This window comes from Leucoraja erinacea, chromosome 26 (assembly GCF_028641065.1).
Source record: "Leucoraja erinacea ecotype New England chromosome 26, Leri_hhj_1, whole genome shotgun sequence".
Taxonomy (NCBI): Eukaryota; Metazoa; Chordata; class Chondrichthyes; order Rajiformes; family Rajidae; genus Leucoraja; species Leucoraja erinaceus.
In genome coordinates this window covers 31,928,779-31,954,431 of record NC_073402.1, presented here as the reverse complement: position 1 = coordinate 31,954,431, position 25,653 = coordinate 31,928,779, and the positions used below count along the sequence as shown (strand labels likewise).

Sequence of the window (25,653 nt, the reverse complement as noted above, 5' to 3'; positions counted from 1 at the left end):
TTGGCCAGAGGAAGCAGCAAACCAGAGGACTGGGAGAAATTTAGAACTCAACTGAGGAAGACTAAAGGGTTCATTAAGAGGGGGGTAAAAAGAGCATGAAAGCTTGCATGAGAATATAAAAACTGACTCTAAAAGCTTCTTTAGATATATAAAAAGGAAAAGATTAGTGATGACAAATGTAGGTCCCTTATAATCAGAGACAGGGGAGTTTATAATGGGAAACAAGGAAATGGCAAATGAGTACTTTGGTTTTGTCTTCACTAAGGAAGACATAAACAATCTCCCAGAAATACTAGGGGACAGAGGATCTAGTGGGAGAGAGGAACTGAAGGGAATCCACATTAGTCAGCATATGGTGTTAGACAAACTGTTGGGACTGAAGGCAAATAAATCTCCAGGGCCTAATGTTCTGCATCCCAGAGTACTCAAGGAGGTGGCCCTAGAAATCATAGGTGCATTGGTGATCATTTTCCAATGTTCTCTTGACTCGGGATCAGTTCCTGTGGACTGGATGGCAGCCAATTTTTAAGAAAGGAAGGAGAGAGAAAACGGGAAATTATAGACCAGTTAGCATGGTAGTGGAGACAATGTTTGAGATACTGTGAACAACTTTGTTTTGTATTCAATCCAGGCAAATCATACTATAGATGGACACCAAGTGCTGGCTGGATAACTCAGCGGGCTAGGCAGCATCTCTGGAGAAAAAGGATGGGTAACGTTTCAGGTCAGGACCCTTCTTCAGACTATACATACTATACACGAGTACAACACAGTGCAATAGAAAAAACAAACAGAATGCAGAGTATAGTGCTATGTTGGAGAGAAAGTGCAGACAAACAAAAGTGCATTGAGGTAATTGGAAGATCAGGAATATATCCTTACCTTATGAGAGGTGGGATTAATGCATTTCGTTGTCTCTGTACTGTACACGGACAATGACAATTAAAATTGAATCTGAATCTGAATCAAGAGTCCAATAACAAGAGGGGAAGAAACCGTTCTTGAATCTGGTGGTACTTGTTTTTACTGCACCAAGTGGCATGGTAAGGCAGATGTTGAACTATTGGACATAAAATGCTGAAGTAACTCAGCGGGACAGGCAGAATTTCCGGAGAGAAGGAATGGTTGACATTTCGGGTCGATACCCTTCTTCGGACTGTTCCTTACTACATATTTGAACTGTTTGAGTTCTGAATAGTTGAGAGTAGATTATTAGAGCTTTATTGCACCACAATTAATTGTATCGGGGGAAAAAAGAATGCAGTCTTTAAAATGCAGCAGAAAATTAATTAATCCACCAACTACTGTACAAAGACTATTAGACTGATACTAGGTTTTAGGATATTTGCTTACCCTGTAACAAGCTAGAAAGTTGGCACTTTTTAATTTGGTAAAGTGTAGTCTTCAGGGAGTTGGTAGGATTTGGCATGAGCAAGTTACACCATGGTGGTTAGCCACTTGTGGTGCGAACCCTCGGCTCTGGGGGTTGGGTCATATGACTTGGTTTGGTGGGAAGAATGGGTCACGGGTCTCCCCTGAGGTATATATATACTGCTGGTAACACCCTTGCCCCTTGTTGTGGTTCTGAGAGGTGTTCTGTGTTAACCAAATAAAAGATCACTTTGTTTGACAACATGTGTCTCACTATAATGGCATATTTAAAAAAAAGACGAAGTTGCTTAGGTCAGTGAATCGAAAGTCAGCATCAAATCTTGAGCCTTCTAAGAAAATGTATGCGTTTTAATATCCTGTTCAATAAACAAAGGTGAATAGTCTTCAGATACCTTAAAGAAAACTATAAAATTTTGCAAAGTTTTAAAGTTAACTTTATTGCATTTGAATGTGCATGTACATTCCAAAGTTAGTTCAAATGTTAAAAATCAAAGTAGAGTACAATAAAATGAACAATAAACCAGGCCCAGCTGTAATCCAGAAAATATTTAATCTTTAAACATTCAATATTAATTCTAATTCGATTGTTAAGTATTTTTTGCACCAATGTTAACATTTCATTAGGGCAGTGCTTCAAAACTAAAGCCAGTCTAATCCTGAATTACCACAGCAAAGCAAGTCACAGTAATCCAATTAATATATTGATTAAATCCATGTCGCCTTGATAAGTGTATTTATATATTTAGAATTTCAGTGCAAATTTCAAACAATTAAAGCTCGTAGCACCAAAAATGCAAATCCATGAAAATAAAAGTGAATGAGAGCTGTGTCGTGATGAGCACTCATTCAAGAGTGATGTATGTTGGATCAGTAGCAACTCCACAGTTATTGTGTTTCATGGACATCAGGACATATCCATCATTGCCCCAGTATGTTGACCAGGAGTTTTTAATCAGCCAGTATGCTTCACCGTCAAGTGTTCCGTAGCCAACAGCAAGCACAGCGTGATCCAGATCGTCCAGTCGGTTTTCTAAAATAGCGACATTATGTTAGGTTATCCCAAACCAGTAAAGTTAAACTTTCTTAATATTGCCGCAAAAGTCGCATAAAAGTTCAACTTGGAGGTGGTTCTGGAAGGAACTGCAGATGGTGGTTTACACCGAAGCTAAACACAAAATGATGGAGTAACTCAGCAGGTCAGGTTGCTCCACTTCCACCAAAAACCCTTTAACTAACTTCACAATTTGCAACTATATCTTTATTTTGGGCTCACATCAGCTTCTTTGACTAGCAATCTGCCTATCAGGGAACCCCCTCACCTCAAGTCAAGTCACTTTTATTTCTATAGCACATTTAAAAAACAACTTTTGTTGGCCAAAGTGCTTTACACTGGTGGAGTTACTAACGTTATACAACAGTGGTTCATGGATTAAATAATACTCTATCTCCCCCTGAAGCCACCTGCTTCTATATCCAATCTTTGACTAACAATCTATCAGGGAACCCCCTCACCTGAGGTCATCCATTGCGGGCCATGATTTGTCTGGCCCCCTCTTTTCTCCCAGTCTTTTTTCCCCGCTCCCCTTGCAATCAGCCTGAAGGAGTGTCCCAACCAGATACATCACCCATTCCCTTCTCTCCAGAGATGCTGCCTGACCCGCTGAGTTACTGTTTGTGTCTAACTGTGGTTACAGGACTAGTGAAGGACGTGGATTTAACATTCAGGCACAAGGAAAATAGTTTTCCTTCATCTGCAACAAGTGAAAGACAAATACTTACTGCATTGTGGCTCGTAGTAAACTCCATTACTGTAAAACCGGAATGACTTGTGGCTTGCATCAATGCCGACAGCTACAGGGCCATTTTTGAAGATGGCAATTTTTAAAGCTGTTCTATCTCCTGACGTCACGTTGGTGTAGCATTTCATCTTTGCGATCACTGTGGACTGGTTATAGTGGCAGAAGCCATTCTAGTACAGGATGAAAACAGCAAGTTCACATTAAATACCACAGGAAAAAATGTTTTGGTCTTTGCGCTCTCTTGTTTGTTTGCTTTGACATATTCATTCTCACATGGTGTCCATGTTTGCGTATCTGTGGTGCTGCTGCAAGTAAGAATGTAACTGTCCCGTTTTGGGACATATGACAATAAAACACTCTTGACTTGACTGACCAATGCATTTCAAAACATGATCAAAAATTCACAAATAATAGGTATCGACACTAATATAAGACTTAAAGTTTATCATTCACCTTTTTGAAATTTGTCAAAAAAATTAATTAGAATTGCAATGCAAGGTTATAAAGCTGAAACAGTAACTGTCTCTCTCCACGAGTTACTGTATTGATCGTCCATTTCTGCAACTTTGTTTACTTCAAGTTTCTCACGCCTGCTGTTTTTTGTCCCCTTTTGGTTAAAATACATCCTAGTGGATATTAGTAGATATATATTTTAATGTGTGGTTCTGATCAATGTGCGTGCATTGTGCACCTTTGCAGAACCAACTTAGTTTCAAAGTCAAAGCAAGTCTAACGCTAATGCAAGTGAGAATTTAATTGTCCCGCCCGGGGCTCCAACAACAAGACCCGGAGCGCGGCCTTGCATCACCCGGCGCGGCGTTAATGGCCGCGGGACAATTGTTATCGCCCGCCGGGGCTCTGCTCTGACATCGGGGGGAGAGGAAAGTGCAGGGGAGAGATACGTTTTTTTTGCCTTCCATCACAGCGAGGTGGAGATGCGCTGTGATGGATGTCTGTGTAAATTGTGTTGTGTCTTGGGTCTTTTTTTTCTTGTATGTATGACTGCAGAAACAACATTTCACTTGAACCTCTATGAGAATCTATGAGGTTCAAGTGACAAATAAATTGTATTGTATTGTACATATGGCAATAAAACACTTGACTCTCTCTTGATTCCTAAACGGGTGTCATGTTGTCGACCTCCCCGTGGTGAGCCCTGTCAACTGACCTCAGTCGGGCGAACGACAAGGAACAGAGATGGCAGCAGCGCAGCAACTTGGCGCCAACCCGGAGCATGCGCCCTTTTTAGGGCGGGCACCTACGGATATCGAGCCGGATGGCATCACCCTGCTGCGGACTTCTGCTGACTCAAACGCAAGAAGAAGACTCTTAAACCACAATTCTGAATCAAAGAATCCAAGGAAGTTTCCGGCACTTCTCCAATTTCAGGTCACCCTCATCTTTCTCCTTCCAACCCACCTCCAGTTCTGGACCTTTTGATCATTTTCCCCATTCCCATCGCCTCCACTGGCACTCACCTACTGTCCACACACTGGGTCTACTCCCCCATCTGCTTCCATCTATCCTTCATCTCTCTCTCAACGATTCGCATATCATCTTCTTTATCAGATTCCACCACTGGTCCCCACTCACCAACATCAACTCAGCCACCTCACCTTCAGTCTGTAGAAGGGACCCGACCCCTAATATCGCCTGTCCATTTCCTCCATAGATGCTGCCTGACATGCCGAGTTCCTCCAGTGCTCAATATCCCAAAGAATCACCCGATAGCCTAGCTAATGTTTCATGAAAGCTGCAGTTTCACAAACCTCAGTGCACATATACGGTGCCCCAGCTAACTGAGGCAAACGCCTCACTGGCCTTCTTCATTGCCTTGTCTATCTACACTGCCACCTTCAGGGTTAGTGGACAAGTACAGCAAGGTCCTTCTGTGTCCCGGTGCTTCCTAGCAAAGATCTTATAGCGAACCTTCCTAGGGACCTACCTTCATGGTGTTGACCTGTTGAAACATCACCCATTCCTTCTCTCCAGAGATGCTGCCTGTCCCGCTGAGTTACTCCAGCATTGTGTGTCCATCTAAAGTGTAACACCCCACCCTTTTCAGGATTATATTCCAGCTGCTATTTCTCTGTCTATTTTATTAACTGATTAGTGTTTATTTCTGGGCAAAGACCACTTTATTGTCTGAAGAAGGGTCTTGACCTCAAACGTCACCCCTTCCTTCTCTCCAGAGATGCTGCCTATCCTGTTGAGTGACTCCAGCATTTTGTGTCTGCCTTCGATTTAAACCAGCGTCTGCAGTTCTTTCCCACTAGTTTATTTGTAATAATTGTATGACTATTTAGGATCTTGAAGCTCAGAATTTCTCGCCAAACCCTTGCTTATCAATATTAAGTGTGAATGCAAATCTTTCCCATCAAGATAATTTCTGTTTAGCATGATTACTAACAGTTAGTTCAGACCAAAGCACCAATATGATTTCCCAATTGTAAAATGCAGTTTTGAGTTGGGAAGCAATCCAACCTGGAAGGAAACGCATCTCTGCAGGTCACCTCTTGATACTGACCTGTCCCAAATAAGAACCGTACGACTCTGTGGTTGAAATGCCACCATGTTTCAGGATCCACTCAAATGCACGCCATTCCTCTCCTCCATCACATGCATTGTTTCCAAATCCCCAGGAACAATCCATCAACATCTGTTGTGACAGAGAGATCAAATATCCTGTCTGCAGGTACAAACAGTGTGAGTGTAAGGTGCAGCTTTCAGCAAACGTATCAGTGATCACAAAAATAGCAACTGAACCACACGGCAGCAGCGGTAGAGTTGCTGCCTCACAGCGCCGGAGACCTGGGTTTGATCCCAACTACGGGGTGCTGTCTTTACGGAGTTCGTACGTTCTCCCCGTGACCTCGTGGGTTTTCTCTGGGTGCTCCAGTTTCCTCCCACATTGCAAAGATGTTCAGGTTTGTAGGTTAATTAGCCCCAGTAAATTGTCTCTAGTGTGTAGGATTAAATTAGTGTAGAGGTGATTGCTGGTCGAGGTGGACTGAAAACTTGGATTCAGGTCCTCAAGGGATTTCAAAATATGCCACAGCGGTGAAATATATTTGAGTGTGTGTAACCATTGCTGCCATTGTTCATGTATTGTCTGCCAGCTCTTCCCAATGACCAAGGAGATTTTCTCTCCAATATCCTTTACCTTAATAAAGCCCAAATTAATGCATTACAGAGATTTCGTTTTACATATCCCAACATCAAGTAGTAATAACAAACTGCGATATCCAGGTAAATCATTATTTATATGCAGGGGCGATTTGTTAAACAACTTTCAAGATCATTTTTTTAATACCTTAACGGGTATCAAGAGGATAATCTGAAAAGCAGTTTAACAAATTAACATAAGGTAATATCTTCATTCCAATGCCTTTTAATGGATGGATGGATTAAATGAATGGATTCCTATTAACCGTGACAAAGAATTCCTTCTCATCTCCTTTCTAAAGGAACGTCCTTTTATTCTGAGACCATGGCCTCTGATCCTAGACTCTCCCACTAGTGGAAACATCCTCTCCACATCCACTCTATCCAGGCCTTTCACTGTTCGGTAAGTTTCGGTAATTAGGTTCCCCCCCCATCAAAGTGATGCAGTGTTAGAACGCACAACCCTATCAACCACTGCTGCCACACCCAAGGCAGAGTCCATTCGGCCCTTCAGAACTGGAGTGGAAGCGAGACACCCACCGTTCCCAGGGCCAACCAAAGGAGATATTTTCAAGATGACCATCACTTGCCTTCAGGAAGAATGCCCCTTCTACTGCACCCGTGCTGCTGAAACTCCAGCATGAGCCACAGACGGCCTGATCTTTCACTGGGGTCACTGCACCTGGGGAGGTACAACAAGCAAATCATTATCATTCAGTTTAGTTTAGAGATACAGCACGAAGACAGGCCCTTCAGCCCACCGACTCCGTGCCGACCATCGATCCCCGCACACTAACACTATCCTACACACACGGGACAATTTACAATTATACCAACCCAATTAGCCTACAAACCTGCACGTCTTTGGAGTGTGGGAGGGAAACAGAAGCGCCTGAAGAAAACCCACGCAGGTCACGGGGAGAACGTGCAAACTCCGTACAGACAGCGCCCGTAGTCAGGATTGAACCAGAGTGTCTGGCGCTGCGCCACTGTGCCGCCCAGTAGACGCCAACTCTACTGTACATAAACCAACCATAACCAAGTAGGTTGCATCTTAACAAATCTAGGAAATCCTTCCCCCAACATTGTAACATCCAGTTTGAGCAAATCCCTTCCTTCTTCCTTTCCTAAATACATTTCCAGACAAATTCTCTGCCTCAGAGGGCGGTGGAGGCAGGTTCTCTGGATTCTTCCAAGAGAGAGAGCTAGATAGGGCTCTTAAAGATAGCGGAGTCAGGGGATATGGGGAGAAGGCAGGAACGGGGTACTGATTGTGGATGATCAGCCATGATCACATTGAATGGCAGTGCTGGCTCGAAGGGCTGAATGGCCTACTCCTGCCCCTATTGTCTATTGGAATAACCTTCAAGAAATGTTGCTGTAGGAGTAGAGATTTAAGGGCGTGGAGCGAATGTAAAACGTGATTGTAGATCTGCTTCTATGCCTAGCAAGCAAATAGTCACCTAGATTGGGCGCCATCTTGGAAGCCTACACCTGTGCTATGCGGGGCTCAGGTGAATCCAGCTCTGCGGGGCTCGGGCGGATGCACCTGTGTGGGCCCACCTGTGCGGGGCTCAGGTAGATACATACCATACAGTCTCCAATCTATACTGGGAGGCAGCTGTACGTATTGGTATTGGAGTGCGGGGAAGGGCTGCCCTGTGTTCGGTGTGGTTCTCTTCAACCTTCCCCTGATAACAGTCATCTCATCTCCAGTCCTGTCAGCAAAGTGGTTGATTGCCAGTTTGAAGGTCAGGTTTTGGCGATTCATAGAATGGACATACCTGGAAAGTAAATACCGATTTTAGGTAAAACTATTTTATAGCTGGAAGACCGACTCAAGTTAGTTTTTTTATCAAATCAATTATGTCTTCTTGCACTCATCTGATCAAGAGGCAAAGTTGATCGATTTAATCTTAATACATCTTGCTTGGCCAGCATGATAAAGGGCGAGTCTAACTCATCTCCCCTCTCCCATCAGGCAAGAGGTACAGAAGTGTGAAAACACACACCTCCAGATTCAGGGACAGTTTCTTCCCAGCTGTTGTCAGGCAACTGAACCATCCTACCACTAACTAGAGCAGTCCAGACCTCCCATCTATCTCATTAGAGGCCCGACTATCTTTGATCTAACTTTACTAGACTTTATCTTGCACTGCAGGTTATTCCCTTTATGCTGTATCTGTACATTGTGGACGGCTCGATTGTAATCATGTGCAGTCTTTCTGCGGACTGATAGCACGCAACAAAAAAGCTTTTCACTGTACCTCGGTACACATGACACACCGAGTCAACTATCAGCTGTTGTCATGTGCATGACCTACTAATATTAAATTTAAAGATTCCACCTGAATAAAAACTGAGCAGGATCCAGACCATTGGTTTTCAATAATACTCAGAGAAAGTGAATATAAAGAATCCAGCACCAAGAGAACTCTTCTTTCAATTATGGATTATTTAATTGATTGGTTCATTTTTGGGATTGGGCCATTGTCCTATCAAGGCCAGCATTCATTGCCCATTTCCAGTTTCCTTAGAGAAGGTGGAGGTGAGTCACCTTCCTGAATTATCTCATCCTTCTGGTGATGGTGCTCCCAAAGTCTAATGGCAATAGTTCTGTGTCACTTTCTCCATTAAATAATGAGTTGATTGGGCTTATATTCACTGGAATTTAGAAGGATGAGAGGGAATCTTATAGAAACGTGTAAAATTAAGGGATTTGACAGGCTAGATGCAGGAAAAATGTCCCCGATGTTGGGGGAGTCCAGAACCAGGGGTAACAGTTTAAGAGTAAGGGTTAGGCCAGCTATCCATGTTCTCCACAGATGCTGCCTGACCCACTGAGTTACTCCAGCCTTTGTATCTGTCTTCTGCAGTTCCTCCTTACACGCTACTGTTGATAGCTTGGCAAATTGTAGCACTGCACCCAATACACCCTGTTTGCACTTTAGTGTTTTACTGTTATTTTTTATAAATCATGTTTCTCGGGGTGTCTACATTTTATTAGTTGTTTAAGTTATGACATCGGATGGAAGCTGCATACCAAATCTCATTGTACCTATGTGCAATGACAATAAAATATATTATTACTATTATCTGCTCCGACGTAGATCTCTGAAACAAAGGCTAAACATAGAGTGATATATTTGGTAATGTATAATGAGGAGCAACTTTACCTCATGTTGTGTGTGAAGGTGGTCTTTCTAACCTCATGCTCTACATCACCTTCCAGGTAGTCCCTCCCAAACTTCTCCTTGTAATGCTGGAAGAAATTATGAGCCCCGTCTCCTTTGTCCATGCTGACCAAATCTTCAATGGGGTTGGCCAGGATTCTGTGTTCCACCCCAGGACCAGGGAAGTCCTCACAAGTCATGCCTGGAAAATTAAAAAACAATTACAACCAAAGTCTCCTGCATCGTTGCTGAAGAATGGTCTCCACCTGAAACGTCACTTATTCCATTTCTCCAGAGATGCTGCCTGACCCGCTGAGTTACTCCAGCACTTTGTATCTATCATTGATCTAAACCAGCATCTGCAATTCCTTCCGACACATCATTGCTAGATGTGAATTTAGCTTAAAAATGGGTACTTATCCAATAGCCGCGTAAAATGAGGGGGTCTGTGTTGGAATGGATGGTGCATTGGACTTGTAATGGTTGAAGGTTCTGGGTTTGAGACCTGGCAGAGCCGAGTTCTTTAGGTGGCGCAGCGGTAGAGTTGCTGCTTCACAGCGCCAGAGACCCGGTTCGACCCCGACTACGGGAGCTGTCTGTACGGAGTTTGCACGTCCTCCACGTGTCTATGTGCGTTTCCCTAAGAGCTCTGGTTTTCTCCCACACTCCAAAGACATGTGGGCTTGTAGTTTAATTGGCTTCTGTAAATTGTAAATTGTCCTGAGTGTGTGTAGGATAGTGCTAGTATACGGGCAATCGCAGCCTGGAGTGCCTGTTTCATCACTGTATCTCGAAATGTTTAATTCTGAGAATGTGGGTGTCACAGGCATGCCATCCCTTATTGCCCTTCCCCAATTACCCACAAAGGCAGTGGTTTGTTTGGCCAAAGGGCAATTTATATTACTCTGGGTCTAGGCAGACTGGGGAGGACACAGATTCCCTTCCCTAAAGGACATCAGTACACCAAATGGTTTGTATCCACCTCTCACAGATTACCCCCTTGTTCTCTCCATCCCATCCCTTTCTCTGCAATTTAAAACTTATTTCTAACTTTTCCATGTTCTGAGTAAAGGTAATCGATCTACAACATTAAATCTCACTCCACGCGTTTAGTTTGGAGATGCAGCGTGGAAACAGGCCCTTGTCCTCACCGAACAACGATCACCCCGTACACAAGCACCACCCTACACAGATGAGGGACAAATTACACAACCAAATAACCTACATGTCTTTAGAATGTGGGAGGAAAGGGGAGCAACCAGAGAAAACCCACGCAGGTCACGGGGAGAATGTACAAACTCTGTACAGACAGCACCCGTAGTCAGGATCATACCCGGGTCTCTGGTGCTGTAAGGCAGCAACTCCACCACTGTGCTGACCAGCTGAGCATTTTGCGTTTGTGTTTCAAAGGTCTTTTATTGTCACGTGTACCAATTAAGGTACATTAGACACAAAAAATGCTGGAGAAACTCAGCGGGTGAGGCAGCATTTATGGAGAAAAGGAGTAGGCGACGTTTCGGGTGGAGACCCTTCTTCTGACTGGAGGTGCCGTGATATTCGTATTACCACAATGTGTTTCACACAACAATCCAGCAGTCCCATGATTGCTATTCTATCCAAGCCCTCTTTCAGAAGCTAAAGCAGCAAACAAATATCATTGTATATATGGTGTAGATCACTTACGCTGTAGAACAGCAGGTTTGGAAGCTAATTGGCTTTGGTAAATTGTCCCCAGTGTGTGTAGGATAGTGTTAGTGTACGGGGATCACTGGTCAGCACTGACTCGGTGGGCCGAAGGGTCTGGTTCCGCACTGTATCGCTAAACAGCCAGACATAAAAACTGTTTTTATCCACGAGTAGTTGCTCTACTCAACAGCCAAAAATCTGTGGGTCCCCTTTGGTCTGGTATTTTGTTGGTTCACATGCTTGATCAATGGTGTTTTATCATTAATGTTTTGTTATTATTAATGTTTAGTGTTTTCCGAGTCATTCGTAACTGTCACTGTATGTCATGTTGTTACTTGTGGGCGGAGCACCAAGGCAAATTCCTTGTATGTGAATACTTGGTCAATAAACCTACTTACTTACTTAGTTACTAAGCTAAATTACCCAGCAGATGTCTTACCCTTAGGAAGTTTGAAAATGCTCGGGTTCACATTCCGGTCCAGGTCTTTGTAGTCGACTTCATACTTGTCATAGTGTGAGGCAAAGAGTGTGTTGTACCCCTTCATTTGGTAGTGGACAGGGACAGGGCCGTTGGTGGAGTTGGCCACCCACAAGGTGTATGTGTTCTTCTTCTTCTCCTCAAACACAACTTGTTGCCACACATCGCAGTGCCGGCCCTTCCAGTCCTCCTGCTTTACCAGCTGAAACATGAGGAACATTTTAAATCAGGTTCTGATTTTTCATCTTTGGCCAAAGGCCATCTGGTAATCCCCAATGCAGATTCTGCTGGAGCTGAGAAGATCATTCACCATCGGAGAATTCCCAGTTATTCGAAGTTATTCCCAGGATTCATCCCAGTCACTCGCTAAATATAGTGAAACTCCATTGATCCACTGTTCGATTTTCCCTAGCAACTCAGCTTCAGTTTTCTGCCCTCCCTTTAAACTGATTTATTGATAAACAGTATTACTGTGCAGCATCCAAAACAGGGAATTAGAAGCATTTGGAGTAGATACAATCCAGAGACTGATAACTGGAATCTTGAGAGGAACTTCATTCAAACTTAAGGGTATAATGAAAGGCCTGGATAGAATGGATGTGAAGAGGATGTTTCCACTAGTGAGTGAGTTTAGGACCAGAGGGCACAGCCTCAGAATAAAAGGACATACCTTTAGAAAGGAGATGAGGTGGAATTTCTTTCATCAGATGGCGGTGCTACAGAAGGCTCTGGAGGCAAAGTCGGTGGGTATTTTTAAGACAGTGATTGACAGATTCTTGATTGGTATGGGTGTCAGGGGCTATGAGGAGAAGGCAGGAGAATGGGGTTGAGAGGGAAAGATAGATCAGCCATGATTAAATGGCAGAAATGAAGATGGGCCGAATGGCCTAATTCTGCTCCTAGAACTTACAAACTTGAGTAAAGTGTAGAAAGAAAGAACTGCAGGCACTGGTTGATATACAAAAGGACACAAAGTGTTGGAGGAACTCAGCAGTATCTGTGGAGGGAATGGACCAAACATGTTTCAGGTTGGGACCCTCTTCAGACTTGAACTGTTGTTTGTCCATTCTCCCCACAGAGGCTGCCTGACCCACCGGGTTCCTCCAACACTTTGTGCTTTGCTCCAGACTCCAGCACCTGCAATCTCCTGTGTCAATTGCATACTTTGTGCCTGGCACACAAAACAAAGAATCTCCCTGTGACATGTTGGGGGAAGTCCAGGACAAGGGGTCACAGCTTAAGGATAAGGGGGAAATCCTTTAAAACCGAGATGAGAAGAACTTTTTTCACGCAGAGAGTGGTGAATCTCTGAAACTCTCTGCCACAGAGGGTAGTTGAGGCCAGTTCATTGGCTATATTTACGAGGGAGTTAGATGTGGCCCTTGTGGCTAAGGGGATCAGAGGGTATGGAGAGAAGGCAGGTACAGGATACTGAGTTGGATGATCAGCCATGATCATATTGAATGGCGGTGCAGGCTCGAAGGGCCGAATGACCTGCACCTAATTTCTATGTTTCTATGTCACATATGATATTAAAGTATCAATTATTCAACCATTTTCAACAAAAGCTAGATATGTACAAAATTAACACAGTGAAAGGGAGTCACATATCCATCAGGTCACAGGAGCAGAATTAGCCCATTGGCCCATCAGGTCTTCTACTCCACCATTCAATCATGGCTGATCTATCTCTATCTGAGAGGTACTGTGAATTGAATGCATGGTTAGATATCAAAGCCAGAACTTCCCAATGCTATTCCGTAACTCCATTCCAAATCACTCCTCAACCTAAGTCTACGATCATCTCCTTACCTGAAAACCTTCCAAGTTGGGAAATACGGACTGCGGAACGATGGGATCACCAGCGGTGCCGTTCACTTGGAAACATTTGATAACGTTGATCTCGGTTTCCGTGGTTTCCGGGGATATTTTATAGCTTTTGCCAGCCGGCTTTTCAAATGCGTGCTGTAGTGTTACAACCTGACCTGTGACGTTGCAAATGAAATTGGAATTGAAAATTCAAATTGTCAAATGAATGAAAATGTAAAATTAATTGACAAATTCAAAATGAAATTCAAAACGAAGTTGTCAAATGCGTTCAGTAGGGGACCCTTCTTCAGACTAAGGGTCAGGGGAGAGGGAGACTAGAGATATGGAAGGGCAAGGTGTGAAAATGAAAGATCAAAGGTGATCAGAGACAACGAAATGCATTCAAAGGTGATCAAGGAAATTTAGAAGGGTTGATTGTTAGCGGAGGAGAACTAGTGTGGGGGAGGGATGGAGAGAGAGAGGGAAAGCAGGGGTTACCTGAAGTTAGAGAAATTAATATTCATACTACTGTGGCCCAAGTGAAGTGCAAGGTGCTGTTTCTCCAATGCTATTTTTGGGCAATACTAAATAACAAAGCACCACAAGCTCAGTCCATTATCAACAGGCCATAAACTACCTAAACAAGGCTTCCAGCTATGGCAGAAACCCAGGCCAACACAATTATAGAATATATTTTAATACAAAGAGGTACTGTGAATTGAATGCATGGTTAGATATCAAAGCCAGACCTCTCATTGACTGAAATGTTTAAGAAAGAACTGCAGATGCTGGAAAAATCGAAGGTAGACATAAATGCTGGAGAAACTCAGCGGGTGAGGCAGCATCTATGGAGTGTAGGAATAGGTGACGTTTCGGGTCTCGACCTGCGCTCCATAGATGCTGCCTCACCTGCTGAGTTTCTCCAGCATTTTTGTCTTCCTCACTGACTGAAATATCAGTGTGTTAATTTACAGTAATTTACAGAGAGTAAAACATACCGTTATAGTACTCGATACGACTGACATTTCCCGACAGGTTGTACCAAGCTTCAAATGGTTCTTCAATCTCGGTATAGGGCAGCGACAGAACTCCTGCAAGCAGGGAACGCAACATTTAACCACAGTAGATAAACTGATTTCATTGCCAAAGTAAGCGACAGGCCACAGTACATGCCAGAGCAACAGGTCGTGGATGGAATATGTCGAGCTGTTCTTGAACCTGGAGGTCACGGTTTTCAGGCTCCTGTACCTTCTTCCCCATGTTACCAAGATGCAACAAGTCTGTAAATTTAGTACCTGGACTTAAAATGTACCTGGATATAATAGAAGTGTGTGTTTGCACTTTTTGACTTTAGAGGTACAGCATGGGCACAGGCCCTTCTGCCCACTGAGTTCTAGCCAACTAGCGGCCACCCCGTATACTAGCACTCTCCTATACAGTAGGGACAATTTACAATCTTACCGAAGCCAATTAACCTACAATCCTGTAGGAAGCTTTGGGTCGAGACCCTTCATCAGACTCAAAACCGAAGAAGGGTCTCGACCCGGAAGGTCAACTGTACCTCGTCTCCAGAGATGCTGTCTGATTCACCGAGTTACTCCAATTCTTTTGTGTCTATCAACAGGTAGTGCAGCTTTCTCATGACCCCAGTGACCAGGGTTCAACCCTGACCTCTGGTGTTACCTGTTCAAATATTTTCATTCTCCCTGTGACTGAGTGGGTTTCCCCCGGGTGCTCCGGGTTCCTTCCACATCCCACAGACATGCAGTTGGTGGATCAAACGGGCGGTGTACATGTCCCTCGAGGGTGGGTGAAATGGTAAAAGAACAAAGATGGCCTTGTTGGACATTCGAGAGATGTTGTCGGGTAATTGACTGGGAAACAAGGGAAAGAGGAATGGGACTTGTGCTGGGTTAGTATGGACCCCGTGGGCAGAATGGCCACTTAGCATCCATTTAAAACACTTCCATGTGTCCTTGGCTCTGAGCTCTGGAAGCTTTTTCCTAAACATCTCCTTCCTAGCTTGGTTCTCAAAGGCTAGTTCCTGAGCCAAGCTTTGGGTCGCCATTGTGGCCAAATGTGGGGTATTGTTCGCTGATGTTCCTTTTAAATCAATGAATCAATTTAATACGTATGGATGGCAGATTAATGAAAGTAGGATCACTTACAATGTAGAAAGTGCAAATCCCATCAAACCCATGCCAACTCTCAGAGGAACTGCATTGACTCCACCCATTCCCCGTGACCTATACTCTTGCAGGACCGCACCCGTCCACCTCTCCCCTCCACATGGCGCTCCTTCAACCCGTGTTCCAACATAGGCATGGAGGCGCAGCGGGTAGTGCTGCTGCCTCACAGTGCCAGAGACCCGGGTTTCATCCCGATTATGGGTGCTGTTTGTACGGAGTTTGCACGTTCTCCCCGTGACCTGCGTGGCTTTTTCTCCGGGTGCTCCGGTTTCCTCCCACACTCCAAGGACAAACAAGTTTGTAATTGGCTTGGTATAATTGTAAATTGGCCCTCGTGTGCATAGGATAGTGTTAGTATGCGGGGATCGCTGGTCGGCACGGACTCGGTGGGCTGAAGGGCCTGTTTCTGTGCTGTATTGCTAAACTAAAGAAAAGCAGCATAACCTACCTTGTGATGTGGGAGGAGACCCATGCAGTTCTCTATTAGACTATATATAAACTGGATCTATGTGTTGGAGCTGGTTTTATGCGGATGTACATGCTTGGTTCACAAGGGGAAATGCTCAGTCATCAGAGGCAACAATTTTCCACCTAACGTACAAGTGAGATGTAAAAGCAATATTGGAAAACAATGACCACCTCTGCTCACAGTCCCTCTCCCGGTGGCCCAGCACTTTAACTCTCCCTCCCATTCCCAATCTGACCTTTCTGTCCTGGGCCTCCTCCATTGTCAGAGTGAGGCCCAGTGCAAATTGGAGAAACAGAACCTCATATTTCGCTTGGGTAGTTTACACCCCAGCGATATGAACATTGACTTCTCTAACTGCAGGTAACCCTTGCTTTCTCTCCCCCACCAGTCTTACTGTCTCCGGCTACAGTCTATCTTTGTTACAAAAATTCTTAAGGGGTTGGACAGGCTAGATGCAGGAAGATTGCTCCCGATGTTGGGGAAGTCCAGGACAAGGGGTCACAGCTTAAGGATAAGGGGGAAATCCTTTAAAACTGAGATGAGAAGATCTTTTTTCACACAGAGAGTGGTGAATCTCTGGAACTCTCTGCCACAGAGGGTAGTTGAGGCCACACAGTTCATTGGCTATATTTAAGAGGGAGTTAGATGTGGCCCTTGTGGCTAAGGGGATCAGAGGGTATGGATGGAAGGCAGGTACGGGATACTGAGTTGGATGATCAGCCATGATCATATTGAATGGCGGTGCAGGCTCGAAGGGCCGAATGGCCTACTCCTGCACCTAATTTCTATGTTTCTATGTCCCGCCCCCTCCTCTGACATCAGTCTGAAGAAGGGTCTCCCCATTCCTTCTCTCCTGAGATGCTGCCTGTCCCGCTGAGTTACTCCAGCATTTTGTGTCCACAATGGAAAACAAGTCCTATTCAGACTCAAACCGCAAGATAACATTGCAAAACATTTCATTTCCCCAAATCCAGTCTCATGATTGTTCTTCACTAGATCATGTGCTCACTAAACACCCGACCACAGATTTGCTGTTGCAGCAGTTCCCACAACTTATCTCTGAAGCAAGACTCCCAGAGCTGCACTGTAAACATGCCTGTTCCCTGCGGTTCCCAGCCACATGCACTTTGACACAATGACTGATGTTTCTACCCTGCAGCTAGAAATCTAAAGCTGACTCAGCGGATAAATGTTGAGCTGGCGGAGGGGGGGGGTGTCGTGCGATAAAACTTTGCACATGGAAGGAAATTAATTAGCAGATGACCAAAAACATCAACTTATACGTGATAGGATGAGAATTAGGCCATTCGGCCCATCAAGTCTACTCTGCCATTCTATCACAGCTGATCTATCTCTCCCTCCTAACCCCTGCCTTCTCCCCATAACCCCTGACAGCCGTACTAATCAATAATCTGTCAATCTCTGCCTTAAATACATCCATGGACTTGGCCTCCACAGCCGTCTGTAAAATACTTAATACTCCACTTGGAATAATGTACCATCGAACAAAGTTTGTGCCGAACATGACACCTGCATATCCATGTGCCTAGCTAAACGCCCTATCAATACCACTATCTTGTCTGCCTCCACCAACACCTCAGGTAGTGCGTTCCAGGCACCCACCATCTTGACGTTAGAAAACTAGCCCCACCCCCAGGGTCCTCTGCGTAGGGCTAATAAATCAGTCCAGCAAACCTCCTCTGATAATTCCCTGCTGACAAAGGAACGTTGAGGATCATAGAAACATAGGTGTAGGAGTAGAGGCCATTCGGCCCTTCGAGCCTGCACCGCCATTCAATATGATCATGGCTGATCACATCTACACGATTGTGTTTCTTTGCCAGGCTCGGCCGGCTGGTTGTGAAACCATCACAGTCTGTTTTGCAATGTTAGCAGTGAAGGTCAATGGTCACGGGCAGCTGTTGGAACCACTCTGCTGTTTCACATCAAGCCTCACATGACAGTACGACATGGGTCTCGTTGCACGTCAGGGAACGTTGGGAGCTGCCGAGACAGTTCCGATTCCAAACTGCTTTAATGTCACCCGCTACTACACCCGGGATATTTTTAAGGCAGAGATAGATAGATTCTTGATCAGTATGGGTGTCAGAGGTTTTGGGGAGAAGGCAGGAGAATGGGGTTGAGAGGAAGTGATAGATCAGCCATGATTGAATGGCAGAATCGACTTGATGGGCCGAATGGACTAATTCTGCTCCTATTCCTTATGACATTACTTCTCATCCCACTCCGCCAAGTCAGGAGAAAGGGAAACTGTCTGGAAACAGTTGGATACAGATATGACAAAACCAAACACGGCAAAATCTCCTGAGACGGCAGATGTTGGAATCCTGAGCAAAAAACACCCTTGAAAGACATTCTCATCAATTTATTCATAACATTTAGACGGTCAGAGGGATAGGAAAGGGTGTGTGTGTGTGTGTGTGTGTGTGTGTGTGTGTGTGTGTGTGTGTGTGTCTGTGTCTGTGTCTGTGTCTGTGTGTGTGTGTGTGTGTGTGTGTGTGTGTGTGTGTGTGTGTGTGTGTGCAGGAACTGCAGATGCTGGTTTAAACCAAAGATATTCCCCAAATGTTTCTTCACACGGGAAACGGAAACGTCTCAAACCCAACCGTCACCTATCCATGTTCTCCACAGATGCTGCCTGACCCTCTGAGTTACTCCACCTTATTGTGTCTATGCCAGGAAGCAAAGTTGGATACAGATGCCGACAGCTCCTCCCTCAGTCATAATAATAATAATAATAATAATAATAAATTTTATTTATGGGCGCCTTTCAAGAGTCTCAAGGACACCTTACAAAAATTTAGCAGGTAGAGGAAAAACATGTAAGGGGAATGAAATAAATAGTAGAGACATGACTAGTACACAAAGTAAAGACAGAATTCAATACAAAACCCAATATGAGGCAATTAATGCACAGATGAAAAGGGAGGGGGGCGTGGGGCTAAGGATAGGCAGAGGTGAAGAGATGGGTCTTGAGGCGGGACTGGAAGATGGTGAGGGACACGGAGGGGGAGGGAGTTCCAGAGCCTGGGAGCTGCCCTGGAGAAGGCTCTGTCCCCAAAACTGCGGAGGTTGGACTTGTGGATGGAGAGGAGACCGGCTGATGTGGATCTGAGGGACCGTGAGGGTTGGTAGGGGGAGAGGAGGTCAGTGAGGTATGGAGGGGCCAGATGGTGGAGGGCTTTGTAGGTGAGGACCAGGATTTTGTAGGTGATCCGGTGGGAGATGGGAAGCCAGTGAAGTTGTTTGAGGACTGGAGTGGTGTGATGCGATTTGATCTGAAACATTAACTGTTTCTCATTCCACAGATAAGGGAGCCCTTGCATTGGAGGATGTGGGTGGTGTCAGATTGCCAGTAAACAGTCCTTATTGCATCTTCCTCTAACGTGAAGACGCCTCATCTAAGCACGTGTCAGTAGTGCCACTTGAAAAAAGAAATAGTGCCACAAAGTTCTGGTGTAGCTCCAGCATTTAGTCACTCCAGCACATTGGGTCTTTTTTGTTGTATTGTAAACCAGCATCTGCAGTTCCTCATATCCTGCGAAACGAAAGGGTGGGTAATTTTTTCCACCACAAATTCCTAGAGCAAATTTTATTCTGTATCTCAAATTTTGTGGAGTGAGTTATTAATTCTGAGGATTGAATATCCTTAACCCCGTTGGAATGTGTCCAGCGTTCTCTGTCTTCCTGTCAAATGTCCAACATTTGCAGTTCATTGGCAAAGACATACACAAAAAGCTGCAGTAACTCAGCAGGACACTCCAGCTTTTTGTGTCTGTTTTCGGTTTAAACCAGCATCTGCAGTTCCTTCCTACACAGTTCATCGGCAAACACTGTCTCAGTTCCGTTGACCTGCAGATGTCTTAATCATTACACATATTTCCATTTAGTCACACTCGTGATCAAAAGGAACGATACTAACACAAACATGTTCTTGCAGCACGCTTGTATCATTATGCAACTATTCAAAACCCATTGTTTTAACGAAGATTAAAACAATGTATTGACTATTGAAACGCTTACAGTTACACAACCTTGTTCCAATGTTATCACCATCTTGGGGTAACTTGATTGGTAACGGTTCAGGCTAATTAGTACGGGTGTCTGGGCTTATGGGGAGAAGGCAAGAGAATGGGGTTGAGAGGGAGAGATAGATCAGTCATGATTGAATGGCAGAGTAGACCTGATGGGCCGAATAGTCGGCACGGACTCGGTGGGCTGAAGGGCCTGTTTCTGCACTGTATTTCGAATCGCTGGTCGGCACGGACTCGGTGGGCTGAAGGGCCTGTTTCTGCACTGTACCTCTAAAGTAAACTAGTGTACGGGGTGATCGCTGGTCGGCACGGACTCGGTGGGCTGAAGGGCCTGTTTCTGCACTGTATTTCTAAACTAAACTAGAAACAACATCTGACGACTGACTGGATACAGGGGCGACCGAACCTTTGCGGTTGCAGCTCCTGGACTGTGGAACAGCATCCCCCTTCCCATCAGAACTGCCCCCCCCCCCGCCATCGACTCCTTTAAGTCGAGATTTAAAACTCATCTCTACTCCCTAGCCTTTCCTGACGTCCTCTGAGCCAGGGCTATATGTATGTGGTGATGTTTGTATTAAATCTATGTACCACTGTTGTTTGTTATACTATTCTTACACCAATGTAAAGCACTTTGGCCAACGAGAGTTGCTTTGTAAATGTGCTATTTAAATAAAAGTGACTCGACTTGACTTGAGCAACATTCCGCTCACTTCCTCCAGCTAGTTCCACCACGGCACTCCCACGCTGGCCCTCTCTCTCTCTCACTCCAGAAACCTTGTGGCAAAGGGTTGCTGAAATCTCTTCTTTGTGCGATGTTATCTTTTTTTCACATAATGGGATGGTGTTTGCGAAACTCGTGTTATCTATAAAGCATGCACCGTACCTGAAACATGGTAAATGTTCCCAAATGATGGAACCTTCCAAGGCTTGGCATCGTGCACTGCTGAAAACAAATACTCCAATTAGATATGTACATTTACAGTGTGATCACCAAATATTTCAATGACACGGGCTTGCCTAGACACTCCAGCACACAGACGCAGGGTGGCACAGCGCCAGGGACCCGGGTTCCATCCTGACTACGGATGCTGTCTGTGTGGAGTTTGTATGTTCTCTCTGTGACTACTTGGGTTTTCTCCGGGTGCTCCGATTTCTTCCCACATCCTAAAAACGTGCAAGTTTGTTGGTTAATTGTAAATTGCCCCTAGTTTGTACGGGATGGATGAGAAAGTGGAAATTACATAGAACGTGTGTAAAAAGGCACAGAGTGACTCAGCAGCTCAGGCAGTATCTCAAGAGAACATGCTCTTCACACAAGCTGCCTGACCAACTGAGTCACTCCAGCACTACATGGCAGATGCAGTTTAATGCGGATAAATGTCAGGTTATCCACTTTGGTAGCAAAAACAGGAAGAAAGATTATTAGCTAAATGGTGTCAAGTTGGGAAAAGGGGAAGTACAAAGAGGTCCTTCTGCAGTTGACCAGTGCCCTGGTGTGATGCGAGCAGAAGCCTCCATGTGGTGCATCCCAGACAATGCTGACCACAGAAACTGTACCACAGTGACTGACTGAAGTGGCCAATTCTGCAACCGCCAACCGTCAACCATCACTGACCGAACGGAAAGACGTGATATAGAAGATGGCCGGACACAAGGAAGAAAGTGCCCCAGTGAGACCACACCTGGAGTATTGTGTGCAGTTTTGGTCTCCAAATTTGAGGAAGGACATCCTTGCTATTGAGGGAGTGCAGCGTAGGTTTACAAGGTTAATTCCCGGGATGGCGGGACTGTTATATACTGAGAGAATGGAGCGGCTGGGCTTGTACACTCTGGAATTTAGGATGGGAGGGGATCTTATTGAAACATATAAGATCATTAAAGATTTGGACAAGCTAGAGGCAGGAAACATGTTCCCGATGTTGGGGGAGTCCAGAAACAGGGGCCACAGTTTAAGAATAAGGCGTATGCCATTTAAAATGGAGACTGGATAGACTTGGTTTATACTCTCTAGAATTTAGGAGATTGAGGGGGGATCTTATAGAAACTTACAGAATTCTTAAGGGGTTGGACAGGCTAGATGCAGGAAGATTGCTCCTGATGTTGGGGAAGTCCAGGACAAGGGGTCACAGCTTAAGGATAAGGGGGAAATCCTTTAAAACCGAGATGAGAAGAACTTTTTTCACACAGAGAGTGGTGAATCTCTGGAACTCTCTGCCACAGAGGGTAGTTGAGGCCAGTTCATTGGCTATATTTAAGAGGGAGTTAGATGTGGCCCTTGTGGCTAAGGGGATCAGGGGGTATGGAGAGAAGGCAGGTACGGGATACTGAGTTGGATGATCAGCCATGATCATATTGAATGGCGGTGCAGGCTCGAAGGGCCGAATGGCCTACTCCTGCACCTAATTTCTATGTTTCTATGAGGAAACACATTTTCATACAAAGAGTTTTGAGTGTGGAATTCTCTGCCTCAGAGGGCGTTGGAGGCCGGTTCTCTGGATACTTTCAAGAGAGAGCTAGATAGGGCTCTTGAAGATAGCGGAGTCAGGGGATATGGGGAGAAGGCAGGAACGGGGTACTGATTGTGGATGATCAGCCATGATCACATTGAGTGGCGGTGCTGGCTTGAAGGGCCGAATGGTCTACTCCTGCACCTATTGTCTATTGTTAATTAAGCAGCATCTGCAGTTCTTTATTTCTGCGTAGAACCAGTGTGAATGGGTGATCAATGCGTGGATTCCCTGCTGTATCTATCTCTACACTAAACTCCATAGACCATCACAGCAGTGTGACAGCAATGATTGCGGCTGCTGTCCAGTTTGACCCCCTGATACCTCCAAAGGTCAGGTACGGAGAGGTGTTGGTGTGGAGGGTAAACGCCGAGACAGACCGCCCACATCACTCAGAGACTGCTGCTGTCCTTTTATCGGTGCTCCATTGAGAGCATACTAACATACTGTGTATGCGTGTGGTACACCAGCTGCACAGCGGCTCAGAGGAAAGCGCTCCAGAGGGCCATTGACAACGCCCAGAGGATTGTCGGCTGCCCTCTCCTTACCTTGGAGGACCTACACAGTTCCCGCTGCACCAAAAAAACCCAGAATATAATAAAGGACATCTCCCACCCCGGACACTCCCTGTTTGAACTGTTGCCGTCAGGCAGACGGTACAGATCCACAAGGACAAGGACAAATAGACTAAAAAACAGTTTTTACCCCACTGCTATAAAAGCACTAAATGTAGCCGCCAAGGAACGCAGGGGCGATACAGACTAAGGGACTGTGGTAACGGTGAAATCGACAGAAGGATGGAGGGTTGGGTGTGTATGCGTGCTTTGTCTGTGATATTTATTTATTTGTTTATCTTTATTATTTTACCGTGGATGTTTCGTTAGCTTTTAGAAATGTTTGAATGCTGCACTGACTGGCTGACATTTTAAATTTCGTTGTACATGGCCCATGTTACAATGACAATAAAGAAACTATTCTATTCTGTTGTTGGCAGGTTCTGGTAACTGGCCATGGGAAAGGCCATCTTTGATACTCTCACTAGAGAACGTACAATCTCAACACAGATGTCCTTCAAACACAATAGCACAACAAGCCATAACAATCTCAGCTACAATCAGTATTTGGTTTCAATGTGTTTTTAAAAATAATAATTGACATGAACATGACAAGCTGTCTAAACGTTGGAAATAAGATACCAGAGAAACATCAGCATCTCCTGGGTCTCCAAAATCACAAATATATACATTTTAACAGGTAAAACGTAAATCACGTATTGACAGCGAAAGAGCTATCTTCACACAGAATGTTTAGGCTTTAGCCAATGCGAGTCCCTAGCCTCCAATCTACCTCGTTGTGGCTCTTGCACTTTTTAAAAAATTGCACATCCCCTGTAGCTGTAACACCACACCACACTGTGATTATTTTTTATTCTGCACTAGCCATTGTACTTGTGATTGGGATAATCTGCCTGTATAAAACACACAACAGAGACATTCACTGTACCTCAGTACAGGTGACAATAATGAACCTAGCAGATCCCTCGAGGGAACCTACCCTGCCCCGTCACCTGATCCCTTTCCCCACTCCTCCCCATCATCACCCCCCCCACGAACCTGTGACCACCTCACACTCCACCCTCTCACCTGCCCCCTTCTCCACAGCCCTCCAGAGACCTGTCCTTAGTGCCTCCCTCTGCACCCGTTCGCTAGACCTCCCACCCACCCCACCCCACTGCTCCCCGCTCCCCTGTCCGATGCCCCTGCGCTACCTGCCGGCTCTTCCACACTCTGCCCGGTGCCCGCTCTGCCGGTGTACCGATACCGGTGCTTGTCCCGCTACCTGCCCCACACCCCGGTGTCCCGGTCCCCACTACCTGCCCCCAGGTGTGCCTGTGCCTGTGTCCCGGTCCCACTACCTGCCCCCAGGTGTGTCTGTGCCCGGTCCCCACTACCTGCCCCCAGGTGTGTCTGTCCCGGTCCCCACTACCTGCCCCCAGGTGTGTCTGTGCCGGTCCCGGTCCCCACTACCTGCCCCCCGGTGTGCCTGTGCCCAGGTGTGCCTGTGCCTCTGGTCCCCTGCCTGTGCCTGTGCCTGTGCCGGTCCCGGTTCCACTACCTGCCCCCAGGTGTGCCGGTGCCTGTGCCTGTGCCTGTGCCGGTCCCACTACCTGCCCCCAGGTGTGTCTGTCCCGGTCCCCACTACCTGCCCCCAGGTGTGCCTGTGCCGGTCCCGGTCGCCACTACCTGCCAAGCAGCTGAGCAACGTAACAATCCAGCCTCGCATCCCGCCGCTGCAACGTGAATGTCCCGTCACCCCGGGCGTAATCACCGCGCCGCCAACCAGCGGCCGCTCCGCCCATGGGGCCGGTCCCGCCCCGCCGGCAACTGCAGGCGCTGCCAGAGCAGCAAAGCGCCGAGTGCCGGAGGATCGCAGAGTCTGCGGGAAAACAGAGTAACTCATCCGCCCTTGCCTCCCCCCTCTCTCAGTCCCACCCCCACACTGATCATCATCCTAGTTTCACTGTTGTCCTGTCTGTATAACTGGTTATCACTGAGCCCACACCAACAAGGGACCATTGTGGGCTCCACTTTTCCGTGATCATCTCTACTTTTTTGCATTTCTTTCATTCATTTCTTCCACATCTCCATATGCCATCGTTAATATCTCTCGTTTCCCTCTCCCATGACTCAGTCTGAAGAAGTCTCAACCCGAAGTGTCACATATTCGATCTCTCCACAGATGCTGCCTGGCCCGCTGAGTTACTCCAGCACTCTGTGAAACGTCACCTATCCATGTTCTCCACAGATGCTGCCTGGCCGCTGAGTTACTCCAGCACTCTGTGAAACGTCACCTATCCATGTTCTCCACAGATGCTGCCTGACCCGCTGAGTTACTCCAGCACTCTGTGAAACGTCACCTATCCATGTTCTC

The 25,653-nt window shown here is 45.8% G+C and overlaps 1 protein-coding gene across 2 annotated transcripts; it reads right to left on the bottom strand.

The window, feature by feature from the left end:
* Positions 1–1,811: 1,811 nt before the first annotated feature.
* On the bottom strand, positions 1,812–25,197 carry LOC129709944 (counting factor associated protein D-like). Of its 2 annotated transcripts, none has more exons than XM_055656648.1 (11): positions 24,966–25,197; positions 21,099–21,158; positions 14,501–14,593; positions 13,506–13,678; positions 11,655–11,895; positions 9,533–9,731; positions 7,947–8,140; positions 6,953–7,038; positions 5,719–5,886; positions 3,172–3,361; positions 1,812–2,422 (listed from the first exon to the last, which is right to left on the bottom strand). In XM_055656648.1, the coding sequence occupies exons 1-11, from the start codon at positions 25,180–25,182 to the stop codon at positions 2,235–2,237; spliced, it is 1,809 nt and encodes a 602-aa protein (XP_055512623.1). In that variant the 5' UTR covers positions 25,183–25,197; the 3' UTR covers positions 1,812–2,234. The 2 variants fall into 2 exon arrangements, with proteins under 2 accessions (XP_055512623.1, XP_055512624.1); XM_055656649.1 differs by having other exon boundaries at positions 21,099–21,155.
* Between the last annotated feature and the right edge of the window lie 456 nt (positions 25,198–25,653).